At 36.5% G+C, this 13,905-nt stretch overlaps 1 protein-coding gene across 1 annotated transcript; it reads right to left on the bottom strand.

Moving 5' to 3' along the window:
* Positions 1-11,339: 11,339 nt before the first annotated feature.
* On the bottom strand, positions 11,340-12,471 carry LOC100777285 (heme-binding protein 2). Its single transcript, XM_003525916.3, has 2 exons — positions 12,236-12,471; positions 11,340-11,731 (listed from the first exon to the last, which is right to left on the bottom strand). Exons 1-2 carry the CDS (start codon positions 12,469-12,471, stop codon positions 11,353-11,355), a joined length of 615 nt encoding a protein of 204 aa, XP_003525964.1. The 3' UTR covers positions 11,340-11,352.
* Between the last annotated feature and the right edge of the window lie 1,434 nt (positions 12,472-13,905).

The following is a 13,905-nucleotide window of genomic DNA, read 5'->3' as shown; positions in this document are numbered from 1 at the left end:
TTTGAATCTTTAATCTTTAATCTTTAATCCCTGAACGAACTCTTCTACTTTGAAATTCGAACTTTAATGATCTTTTAATTCGTTCCTAAAGATAGATCTTCTAATCTCTTGCTAACTGCACAATAATCTGTTAAAGATATAACAGATTTATATGTCCAGTATTATCGGGCCAGATGTCAGGACATCGTATCCGACATCTTGGATCCTGCAGCTTCAATGCTTCACTTGACTTTTATCTTGCATTGTACAGCACTTCCAGTATTCTCGAGCAGGATGTCAGGACATTGTATCCGACATCGTGGATCCTTCAACTTCAATTCATCACTTGACACTTTATCTTGCCTTGTGCATTATGCAGCCCGATCTTATTCCTTGACATAACGTTGGACATCATGTGCAGCAACTCCAGCTTTCCTTCATTGTCTAAGTGCTTATGTTTTAACAAAATCTTAGCCAACCTTTTTAAACTCAGTAGTGCTAAGCACTAACAATCTCCCCCTTTGGCAAATTTTGTCTAAAACATACTTAGACACTTGACGGGAGAAGCAATGTGGCCCGCATCTTCTTGCAAGATGGGTGGTGAATAGTTGGGCGGCAATCCATAAGGGTAAGCCGCTCGGTTGTATCCCAGGTGAGGGCTGCCATCGTGCCCCAGTGCGTCCCTTCCCCGTCCTACTATGTTTGAGGGAGGATGGTGCGTAGTTGCCAAGGGAGTCGGGTCTGCTTCGGCAGCCGAACTGACAGCGGCGGCGGTGGCCGCGTTCTTCTCTATGAGCTGCTTCATACTTAACATGGCCTCCATCATGGAGGCCATTTGTTCTTTCAGAGCCGACATGTCGGCTTTCATCTGTTCCTGCGTCTCCTCTTGATCACCCATCGTTCTAGATTTGGATCTGGTGCGATAGGGATCCCTTGCGGCGCGTTTAGTTATGGTGTTTTTCCCTAAAAAAACAAACGTGAGGAGTGGGTAAAGAAAGAAAATGCATGCTAGAGATGAGATGTAGGAGTGATTTGATTTGCACAAGCTTTTTGGAGTAGAAACATGGGACCAACTCATTTTATTTCAAAAAAAAGAAATCATATCTAGTCAAGGTCTGAGAGACCATACAAGTTTCCTAACGATTTCTAATTATGTGGGCCATTAAGTCTATCATATGCTGACAATAGCCGAGAAGCCCATGAATCTCTTCGGGGGCGGAGTAGGTGTCTGCCATCGCCTTGGCCTTGGCTAACAATCGGGGAAGTTCTTGACTCCCGTTCAAGGTAAGAGCAAACCGATCCATCCACATGGTTGCCTCTTGGTGTAAAGAGTCGATCACCCTTCCTCTAGCCTCTTTTTCCGCATATACTTGGGCATACTCATCCGCGATTCTATGCTCGTGGGCCGTGGCTAGACCTAACTCTTCTTGTACTTGGCGATGATAGCTAGCATGTTGGTCTCCGTCTCGCATAAACGCTGAGACAAGCTTCTTTTGGACCTTGAACAAGCAATAACTCCTCTTTCAGAACCATGCTATGTGCTCGCGACTGGTCCCTTTCTTCCCTTCGCAACTTGAGTTCACTATTGCTACCCCATAGAGCTCCGCGAAATTTGTTCCGGCCATACTCTTCCTTGCGAGCCCTCTTGGTCTCTCGTTCAAGGGCCTTGCGGTAATTGCATTCTCTTCCCGTAACCCGGCACACTCCTTCCGAACGTGTGTAGCAGCCAACTTGAACTTCTCCTTGGCGAGTTTTGCCTTTCCTAACTCGCTTTTGAGAGCTTGGACTTCCTCGTCCTCTTCCGGTGCTTCAAAATTCTCTTCGCTGACGACTTTTAACTTGGCGAGCCAATCTAAACCTCGTATGCGAACTTTCAGCCATTCGTGGTACCCACCAATGATGCCATTACGAATGCCTCTAAGCTCTTGATCTTTCCTTAACGGGTTTCCCATGCCTTATGGATTCTTTGTATAGTCTTGGAATTTTGTGCGCCGAGATCCCTCACAAGGAAAGGAGACATGCTTTCTTCCGTCGGTGCTCCCCTCATGGGGTACCCTAGTTGTCTTATAGCGAGCGTGGGATTGTAATTAATACAACCCCTCGTTCCTACCAGCGGAATGTTTGGGTATCTTCCACATGAGAAAAGGACTCCTTCTTTTCCTTCCTTCCATCGGGGGAACCAACTGATTGTTCTACTCCTATCCCGGCCAAGAGCTGGTCCCAATCCATTCTCCTCTTTTCAGTGCACGAGCGATGGCTCAGGAGCGGACATGGATGTCTTGTGTCTTGTTGGAACAAGTGTGAAACCAACCAAACACAGAGGGCGGGTAAGCAACAGATGATCCGTGCGCTACTCTTCTCGCACCTTCGGTCAAATGTGTCAAATAGATCTGCCAAGACAGCTACCACCGGACTTTCCTTGCTATGGTGGTAGGCAAGGAAAGCGTCGATTGCTGCTAGGTCTACCAAACCATCCACGTTTGGAAAGAGGACGACCCCAAAAATTATTAAAGCTAACACATCCATAAACGGGACCCAGTCTCCTTGATTGGCCATACCCCTCGCCTTGTCTTCTAGGTACTTCTGTGGTAGGCCCGCTATGCCGTTCCGAGTCTGTTTTATGCGGTCCAAACCTCTTGCTGAATCCTTGACCACAGTTGCAATTCTGCTCAAAGAGGGGAGACACCGGAGGAAAGATATGGTTTTCTTCCCCCGAGAGGACATCCTAGAATTTCCTCAAATTCTTCAATGGTTGGTACTAATTGGAAGTCTCCGAATGTGAAGCATCTCAAAGGCTGGTCGTAGTATTGGGTAAGTGATGCAATGGCTTCTATGGACACCTCTGCTATGGTCAACTCTAAGATCTTTCCGTAAGTCTTGCGGAAGGCTTGCATTTGGAGGGGTTCCATCAACCGCCCTAATTCCTTGATGCTGGTGGTATCTGGGCTTTTGACCTTGACTTGGTAGAACCTCTTGCCGGTTTGATTTGTTCCCATGCTTACTAAAGTGAGACAAAAGCTGGTGCAAATCAAAACTCCGATATCTCATGGGTGGATGGATGAATGCATGATGGAATGCATATGACACAGATGCAATCTAGGAATGCGGGGATCCGGGGAATTTGTCCCCTTCTTAGATACGACGTCTAGGGGTAGCAAAATGCCCCCAACGCACGTTTTTAAGAAGGCGACACGGACCCTCCGTTGGTTTGTTTACAGTAGGGATCAAGACCGAACCCATATGCAATGCCTATGCAAAAGACACAATGCGGGAATGTACACAGTATGACAATATTTATTGAACATAAACAAAAGGGTATATGATACTCATGCATGGCAGTGTGAAAAATGGCACGCAGCGTGTTTGCTTTGTGCCCCTATTTAAAGGACCTATAAGGGAGAGAACTAACTAGGCTTTTAGTAATAATCCCCAAGGTAGTTATATCTCTCTTGATGGTTTCTAGAGGTATCATCCCCTTTGAAGAACACATTGTAGCAGTAGGGACTACTAGCAACAATAGGTTTTCAAAGAGAAAAGCTCTAGATGAGGGTTCACTGTAATCAAGCAAGTCGGAGACCTAGCATGATCACAGATTCACCTCCACTCCTTATGCTCCCATGAACCCGGGTATAGGGCCCTTTTTCACTCACAGTGTGTGCAAATAGTGTTGGTGTTTGTGTGCATCAAATGAATAAATATTTACTTCATGCATACATTTAAAACGCACTAAAAGCAACAAAGAGTTTATATACATAAGAACATAAGACAAATAAAGGGAAACCAACAAAGGAGAAAGTCATGATAAAACATTGCACAAGATTAAATGGCCTAACTCTCTAAAAAAAGTCCCCAGTGGAGTCGCCAACTGTCGTAACCTACCCTTCGGCGGGAGGGCGACGCGAGACTCGCGGGATGCGTGTTCCACGAAAGGAATACGCGCGGAGTCGCCACCAACGTTTATTTGAGGAAAACGTCGGAAAAACCGGAAAAGACGAGATCTACGAACTTTTAAGTGAAAGGTTCGGGAGTTGTATTTACGCACGGGGAAGGTATTAGCACCCCACACGCCCGTCCCAAGGGACGGCAGCCTTTAATCGAATGTGCAAACATGACTTTGATTTTTATGTTCCCTTTTATGTTCTTATATCCTTTATACCCTTTTTATATTTTTTCCTTTTTTGTGGTCGACAAGGGTGTTTCCCTTTGCTCCTACGTATTCCTCAATTTGGGATGAGGAAATCAGACCTACATAGTTCTTTCTTATTAAGTGATTCTTTTTACTTAAGTGGTGATCATTTTAAGGCGTTGGACCTTAAAAATGATCCATTTTACTTAGTGAGAAATTGAAATGACAAACTTCAAAAGCCTATTTTTGTGGACGAGCTTGACTAGGCGAGTTGATTTTAGCCTTAGTTTCACTTTAGTTATTAATCAATTCGGTTAAGAATGAGAAATCCCAAAGAGAAAACGTCCGATTGATTTTCCGCTTTATTTTACTAAAAGATGTCTTTTTGATTATTATATTATTTTTTACCTCTTTTTGATTTCCAACGTGGTTACGGCATGACCGAACGGTCGGAATTTATTTTAACCGAAGCTAATGGATAATACAATTCAAACGTTCGGTGGAAATTTATTTTATTTTTAAGTTAAGCGAGAAACGACTTAAGTAAAATGGCTTAAGCACGTCAACAGGGGGTATAAAAGGTAAACAAAATGAGAATAAAAATGCACGAAATACAATGTGGACCACTACGGGTGCATAGAATGAATCGAAAAGCTTGGTTCGAGGTACTTACCCGTTGAAGATCGAAGAACGATGAAGAACGAATGAAGAACGTCGAAGAACGGTTCAAACCTTTGCGAGATTCCTCACGGAAAACGTTACGGAAACGTTTCGGAAGCGCCTCGGCTTAGATTTTCTTCACGGACACAATTTTTCCAAGCAAATTCGAAAGAGAGAGAAGTGCCTAAAGGACTGGATCCATTCCTTCTTCATTTCCTCCCCTATTTATAGCAAAATAGGGGAGGTGGTTGCCGCCCAGCTCGCCCAGGCGAGCTCAGCTCGCCCAGGCGAGCAGGGTTGCTTCCTCCAGAAGCAACCGCCTTCTGGAGGAATCTTCTGGAGGGCCCAAATGGGCCTGGGTGCTATTTGCACCCCCATTTTTACTAAGTACACCCCCTCTGCTGTTTTTTGGTGATTCTTTTTTCGTAAAGTTACGGAAACTTACGAATTTCGTAACGATACTTGTTTTCTTTCCGTAATGTTACGGAACCTTGCGGATTACATAATCATCCCCTTTTTGACTTACGGAATGTTACGGAACCTCACTTAATTATGCAACGATGCTCCCTTTTGATTTCCGGTGTGTCACGGAAACTTACGGATTGTGCATCAATATTTTTTGGTTTTCCGGCATGTCCTGAAATTTCACAAATTGCCTAATGATGGGTGCCAAGCACCTCACGAGGACCAAAGAATGGTCGCACGTCATCGAGCAAAGGCTCCCGGACGAAATTAGGGTATGACAGGGTTTGTAAAAGGTAAACGCTAGGGATCAAAAGAACTCAAGATAAGCGTGATAAGTAGGAATAAAGTATTATGTAATAACAAGATAAACTAGGCATGACTAGTAAAGAAAATAAGCTATGAAAGTAAGCAAGAAATTAAAGTGCAAGAAATGTAAACTAGGCGGATCCTAAGAGTGTTTGGATGACCATATTTAAGGTTCCCAGCAAAACACTTACTATCCTAAGGTTCAGAATTCGTAGTTACCAATTCCCAGTAATTTTTACAAGTTTGTATGTTCAAGCTGCCAGCACCAGCGATTTCAGACTTCGACTTTTTTAAGCATGGTATATTGATTGCCTTAGGCTTGCTTTCAACCTTCCTATGTATGTTGAACTCACTAGGCTTGTTTACCACACTTTTAGGATTTCAATATTCACATAGGATCAAAATTTCAGCTAGCAATTTAATCACAAAAACTCAAATTCACAATAGACACAAGTATAAGGAAACTTAAAAGTTCAAGAAAAGGTTCAGAATCAGAGACTCTAAGAATTTTGCATGAACATGTTAAGGACTAATTAACATGCAAGATTTGACTCAAAATTGAAATGTTAGGCTAATAATTGAAAGAATACATGGACAAATGTATCTAGAATTCAATCAACAAAATTAAAATTCAACACAAACTGAGAACATAATATGACAATTATTATGACTAAACATTACTCTAAGACAACATGAATGAAATGATTTACACTTAGATTTTTGTGTTTTCTTTTCTAATCAATATTTTGCAAGAAAATTGAGATCTAAAGGTTTAGCACAAGAAGATTATGATAAAAATGATGGAACCTAAAATCAACACAAAAATATGATTCAAGAGTATATCTATAAAATTTGAACCATAGAAATGCAATAACAAGTGTAGATCTAAGATTTAATCGGTTTATTTTTTAAATATACTCTAAACAGCACCAAACCACAAGACAATGGAGGAAATACATGGAGAAGAAGATGAAAAACAAGGAATTAAAGTGAATTGACCAAACAAAAAGATAGAGGAAGCAAAAGAACGTCACCTAGATGAAGATGCTCTTGATACCACATGATGTAGCTCCATGTGGAGCTTGTAAGCCTTGGATCTTCTTCATCAATGGAATCTTTTGCTTCTTGAAGATCAATGGCAATGGAATGTAGAAGGAGTAAAGGTGATTAGAGGTGTCACTTCAAGGAGAAGATGAGTCAAGAACAAGCTCACCACCATAAAAAGCCATGGGTAAGAGCTTGAAGGTGGGAAAAGATGAGTGGAGGGAGAGGAAGAGAAGGGGCACGAAATTTATGTCTCAAATGAGGTCTGAAATTTGAACTATAATTTCTCAAATGATCAAGGTTGAAAAAATGCACCAAAAGCCCTCTATTTATAGCCTAAGTGTCACACAAAATTAGAGGGAAATTCGAATTTCTATTCAAATTTCACTTGAATATGATTTTGAATTGGTGGAGCCAAAATTTCACTAATTATGATTAGTGAATTTTAGTTATGGTTCAGCCCACTAATCCAAGATCAAGTCCAAGATTCTTCACTAAGTGTGCTTAGGTGTTATGAGGCATATAAAGCATGAAGAACATGCACAAAGTGTGATTATATGATGTGCAATGAGGTGTAGCAAGCAAATTCTCACCTCCCACTTAAGATGGTCCAAAATTTAATTGGATTGGGCATCTCCCAATTCAATTAAATTTATCTCATGAGAACCCTAGGGTCTTCTCCTACATCTCTGGCCAATCTTCTTGGAGTCTTCTATCCAATGCTCTTCGGGGGTAGGGTTGCATCAACATTGGGAGGCAATATGGCATGTTCCCAAACACTTAAAACATTTAATAGAACTCATTTTTGAAGAAGTGGGAGTAGGGTTAGAATTATTTTTACCAAGGGTAGTACCTTTTTCATAAGATTTGAATGAAGTTCCTCCCTCTTTCTTGAATGTCTCCTTATCCTTATCCTTCCATTATTTTTACCAAGGGTAGTACCTTTTTCTTGTATATTTGCTTCCTCTTTAATTGTTGCTCCACCTTGATAGGTTGATGAATGAGATCCTCCAAAGAGGCATAGTGGTGTAACTCTACCATGCCTTGAATCTCCCTATTAAGACCAATCAAAAACCTTGCCATGGTGGCCTTTTGAAACACCTTAATTTGAGCCCTAATTAAGAAAATCTCCATCTCTTTGTAATACTAATCCATACTCTTATTTCCCTGAGTTAGTCTTTGAAGCTTGTTGTGAAGGTCTCTCCCATAATAGGACGACACAAATGTCTTTCTCAAAACTATCTTTATGTCTTGCCATGTATTAATCGAAGGCCTTCTCATCCTCTCAACATCACTCCTCACTTGGTTCCACCATGCTAAAGCATATCCCTCAAACTCTAGTGAGGCAAATTTGATCTTTTTCTCTTCATTGTAGTTGTAACAAGCAAAGACTTGCTCAACCTTCATCTCTCACTCAAGATACATTTTTGGATCTCAAGTCCCTTTAAAAGTAGGCATCTTCACCTACACTCCGTCAATCCATTCCTCTCTTTTCCTACCTTCATATCTTCTATGATTTCTTCTCTCCCTATACCTCTCATTCCTCCTTCCTCCCACATCCTCTTCATATGCCTCATCTTCTCCATGAGAAGAATTAGATGATTTATCCTCTCTTCTTTTCTTTATGTTTTCAATCCTCACACTTAAAGCTTCACTACTCCCGTGTATTCTTCTCAAACTCTCCTCATTATCCTTTCTCATTCTGTCCATCCTTCTTCATTTTCATAACTCATTCTTCTTATTTGATCACCAAGTTTAATCATCTCCGCCATGAGCCTTACGGTTTTTGGAGATGGTGGAGTAGTATCTCCACTTGTAGAAGCCATACCAAAAAGGAAAGTTAGTGCACAAGTAATAAATAGAATATGACCTCACCACTCAAACTTAGTGTTTCACTCAAGTTCACTCTTTCAAGGTTTTTTCTTTTATAATATGCACTCTTGCCTTTCACCACTCTTGCTCCTCTTCAGTTCTTAAGCTAGAACCTTCAAGCTCAAAATCAAGAAGTATTCAATATGAAATATGTCACTAATTAAAACTCAACTCAAGAAGCCAAGAATAGAAATACTCTAAGACAAAATTAAGGAATTTAAAGAAAGGCAACAATAATGAAAGGAATACTCAAAAGGAATGTCAAGGAAGACAACAAACTAGAAGGCTCCAGAATCAAGAAAAATAATTGTCCAAAAATTGAGCTATACTAGATGTAAATAACCAACAAGACACAATTTCTTTTTTGAAATATAGGTATGTAAAAACTAGAAGGACTCTATGCAAAACTTTTTTTTGTGGTGTTTTTTTTTTGCTTTTGTTTAGCCTTTTTTTCTTTCCTTTTTTATCTTTGCACTTTTTTTGGCGCAAAATTCAAATGTGAATGCATATATGTGATTGGACAGATCCAAATCTAGACTGTTACAAAATTTTGGCTCCAAATTTGAAAACTGAATTTCTTTATTTTTTTTTTTTACTTCTTTCTTTCCTTTTTTTGCCCAAATTTTGATATTATATATAAAAAAGAAGATAAAAAATATTGATATTAGATAGAGTTTAGAAAAGAAAGATGACTCAAAGAAATAAAACAAAGGAAGATAGAAATAACAATATAGAGTAAAACAAAAGGGAAAGAACGAACAAAGGAAGAAACACACAAGAAGAAAGAAAACACACAGGATAGATAACATCTAATTTCAAGAATCAAAGCTCTGGTACCAATTGATGGAAGCCTAATTTGCAGATCCAATTTTTAGCATCAACAAACTGGGGAACCTATTTGTGACTCTCTAAGATTGGGGAAAGAAAAAAAAACAAAGTTAGAAAAGGAGATGGAAATAACAACGCCACAATCTTGAAAGATTGATAAGTTGAGGATGATTCGTCACAAAAAACAGAGGTCTTTCATAAAAATCTAAGGTTTCACACAAGAAGCAAGAGTTCTTAACTATTTCAAATCTAAAATTTCATCAAAAACTGTCAACAAAGTGTTTAATAGTTTATTTATAACTCGTACTATTAACCTTATATTAGGCCCAAGGCCCAATAATTAATCTAATAAATAAAAGACTTTAAAATAACAATAAAAGGTTGTGGCAGCCCATTACAAGTTAAAAAATAAGCGCAAAATACAATTAAAAACGAAAATAAATCATATTCTAAAAGTTGGCTAAAATTTATGAGTTTCTCTTCATTTTTTCTTTTCTCGAGAGAATTTAGTCTCTTGCCAGACTCTTCTTGAAATCTTATACTCCTTGCTCAAGTAATTGGTTCATCCATATTGAGCCTACCCAAGCCAAACTCTTCCTCCTTGGATAGTCCTCTATCAATTGCGCTTTCTTGTTTTAAAACCACTTAAAAAATCTACTTTCTTGTTTTATCACTTTATCTTTTTGTTACTTCACAAATCCACTTGAAGTTTATTATTTTAGTTCTCCCAGGTACAACTTTTTAAGCCTAAGTTAGAAGTTCACAACCTAACTTATATTGGACTTATCCATTGTATTATTTGTTCGACTGGTGCACTTTCCAAAATACCCCTAACAATTATGTTGACCAATGTTATTGGACTTGGACTAGTCATCGACTCGATCCCGCTATTGGGTCACTGAGCCTGGGGTTGAACTAGTGAGTCACTAATTGACTAACTCGACCCAATATATATATTAATATAATTGTCATAAAGTATGTTTAATATATATTGTTATATATTATAAATATAATTGTTATAAAATAAAAGTGCATTTAATAATAGATTATATATATATATATATTATTTGATATAATTGTTATGAATATATAATCTTCATTGAAGAATATTAAACATATACATTTTTTTTTATTGAAATACATATATCATGTTATATGTATACATCTGAGCTTTAGCTTTAAACGATTCTACGTGTTTTTGTTATTTGTCTTTTCACTGTATTTTATTATTTATTATGTATGACTATTATTATAGTAGTATTATATTTTTAATTAATATTGCAGTAGGCATGACAATAACTACTAGCTAGCAATAATGCAGAAAATATGTATGGGCAAGCATGTTGCAGTAACATCAGTACAAAAAGCAAGTACAAGGAAGTGTGTGGCAACAATGCCAGTACAAAAAAACATAAAGAACCAATTCACAAATAACCTATGGGTTATCGATTTTGTTAAAAACCATTCGACTGATTTTCACAGGTTTAAATGAATAATTGATCCAATTACAGGCTTAGATTGTCAAGATTGTCAGGTGATCGATTTCTGATTCAACTAGTCGAACCGGCAGTTCAAAACGAGTTTAATAACATTGGTGTTGACCACACATATATATGTGCGATTCTTTGTAAAACAATGTCATGTTAGCCACAATTATATATAAATTGTTGTATCAACCGCATATGTGTGTGATTCCTTGTAGTTCAGTTAATCACAATCACAACTTCAATGTAAAACATTGTCATGCTAATATTTGCCTTTCCTTCAAAATGTAATTACAAAGTTCTCGGGATACTTGTTACAATGTTAATCATATATTGATTAAACTCCGTTTAAACTATGGAAAATAAAATTTGATTTTTCTTGAGCTAATTTTTTAATTCAATTTTAATAATAATTTCAATGGATGTAGAAGTTTTCTATTGAATTATCATCACACCATATTCATATAAGTATATATAGTAATGAATTATTGCAACAATTTGTTCATTTATATATGATATAATTCACCGATTTAAGTTGATAACAAGATGAGTCAATCTTGTCTAGCATATTCCACTTGCATATCATTATCATTCATAAAAAAACCATATCTCATTCACTCTATTGTACAATTCAAAAGGGGAATTGTACTGTGCCACAATGTACTTATTCTTAACAATAGCGGACCATGTAGTGCCGGTAAGACTATCGTTCAAGGCCGACACTTGCAACCCAATATTAGAATCTTTGACAAATCCACCAAATTGTCTTACTGCTACATCTATAGTTTTCCATCTCTGAACATAGAGACCATTTGCCAAAGGTGGGTCTGCTTGGTTCACTTTCGGCACATAGAAGCTCACAACAATTGAGGAATTTCCACCATTAATTGATACTTCACTGATCACAGGCGTTGTCATGTTCATTTCCTTCTTATAGTTGTTGTTACCATAAATATAACTAAATAGTCTGAAAAACAAAAATAATATAACACTTTGTTAGTGTGTAAACTTAGTTAAGGAATGAAAAAAAATATATGATAAATAATGTAATGAAGTTTAATAAAAAGAAGAGAAAAGATAAATTAAAAAATGCAGTGATAAATATTAAAGTTGATATTTAAAATTATAACTTAAGATTATGCTCATCTACTTGAGGAATTCTAAAATTTTATGGGTGAAGAAAAGGTGTAAGTATACAACCTTTTATTATTGTTTCTCCTCCTCTTTCTTCAATCGATTACAATAGAGTTTCTTTTCATTTTGTTAATTCAATTTCGTGTGAATTGATAAAACTTTGACATCCCATTATATAAGCGTATAATGTAACATACATTGTAAATTTAGAAGACACATGCTATTAGTTTTAATACAATCCTTAAAATACCCAGATTTATTAATGCATTACTCAAAACATGATAAAAAAAATCAAAATTTGATATAAATTTGCTTAATACAAAAGAAGGGAAATCACCTTTTGAAGCCAGATCTTGTAGCTCCAACCAAAGAAGGGTCTTGAACAGCCAGATTTGAAATCCACACAGGTGAATTGTAACGACGGATTTCAAAGTTTTTGCCTACATATTTGATATTATAGGTGGGGCACTCATAGCGATTGCATGATGGGGGAAGTACCCCTTCAACACCCAGAAATGAAACTAAGAGAAGACACAAGAGAATTGAGAATTGGAATGTGGAACTAGGAGCCATTGTTACACTTTTTGAACAATATAGAACAAAAGGGTAGAGCAATAAAATGCCAACTATATAGAGAAAGATTTATCAAAAGATATTATTTTTTTTTATATCTATGCATTGAATAAATCTCTATTTAATTAAGGATAGACTCAAGCAAGTCAAAAATATTTGAATAACGAATTATATGGGTGTCTGAATTTCCCAAACTTGACATGTAGTACTATCTATTAATGAAATTGAAATTAACATCAATGCATTCATTTAATAAATATCTATTTCATAGGCAAAAGTCAATTCATATAAATAATTTTATTTATGCAAGGTTATACATATTTGAAATAAAATTAGACATGTTTTTTCATAAAAGAAAAAAATAGTCATAGAAAATTCTTCCTTCATCTCAAAATATGTCTCGTTCCAAGTTGGTTTACACAAATTAAGAAAAGTTCATAAATATATGACATGGAATATTAATTTTAAGAAACTAACCTTAGTAATATTACATTGAAAAGTTGAATTGACAATTATTAGAGTATTAGTGGAAAAAGGAGATCAACATGATACTTATTTAAAGATAATTTTTTCAAAGGCGACTTATTTTACAATAGACAGAGTAATCTTTTAATATTCACTCATTTAATTCACCTTTATTAAATAGAAGTTGCACAAATATGTTGAAATTTTATAATCCAATAGTTAACGTGAGCTAACATTACAAGACAATTGTATTAGCTATTTATCAGTAGTGAGTTTTATTTTATGTGGTCAAATTAAGTGACCATGTTAGTTTACTAAATAAGATGATATGAACTTAAATAAGTAGATATTAGTGTTGGCCAATTAGGGGATAATGAGAATCCTGTTAGGTTAACACACTATAAGAAGACTATATTGCCTAATATACTGAAGCATTGTATATAGTTTCTCTTTTTCCCATCCGAAGAATTATGAAGGTATTGTTGAGGAATAAAATGGCTTCGATTAAGGAAGAACCATAAGACCATTGATTGTTCGTGATTGAATAAAAAAAATTGTCAAACAATATTTTGATCAAGAATCAACTACAGATCCAGATATTTTATCTAATCTTTAATAATTAAGCACGTTGTAGATCTTATGAACTTTTGGTGAATTATCCTAAATTATAAACTTGTGAATTTTTAACTTCCTCGTAAAGAATAAGAATTAAAAATTCAAGATATTCTAATAAGTGGTATTAGAGCAAATCCTCATTACTTGATTATCAAGATTTTTTCTTTCAGCATTCGAAATAAAGATATACTTTGTTCGAATGTTCTGTTAATGACTTATGACTTTTCCCAGGATTAATGGACGCTTTTCATTAAGGGGCTAATATTATAATTAGTGTTCACGAATTATAATAGAAAATTAAGAATATTGTTTAGCTTTTTGGAAAATAATAAATTTGTGGACCTAGACTAAAAA

This window comes from Glycine max, chromosome 6 (assembly GCF_000004515.6).
Source record: "Glycine max cultivar Williams 82 chromosome 6, Glycine_max_v4.0, whole genome shotgun sequence".
Lineage (NCBI taxonomy): Eukaryota > Viridiplantae > Streptophyta > Magnoliopsida > Fabales > Fabaceae > Glycine > Glycine max.
This window is presented reverse-complemented; position numbering and strand designations above follow the sequence as displayed.

What these genes read in the sequence shown, in the direction of transcription:
- LOC100777285 (XM_003525916.3), bottom strand. Translation starts at nt 12,471, where the DNA reads ATGGCTCCTAGTTCCACATTCCAATTCTCAATTCTCTTGTGTCTTCTC. An exon ending in ACAAGATCTGGCTTCAAAAG is followed by an intron (nt 11,732 to 12,235) that starts GTGATTTCCCTT and finishes TTTGTTTTTCAG; the next exon opens with ACTATTTAGTTATATTTATG.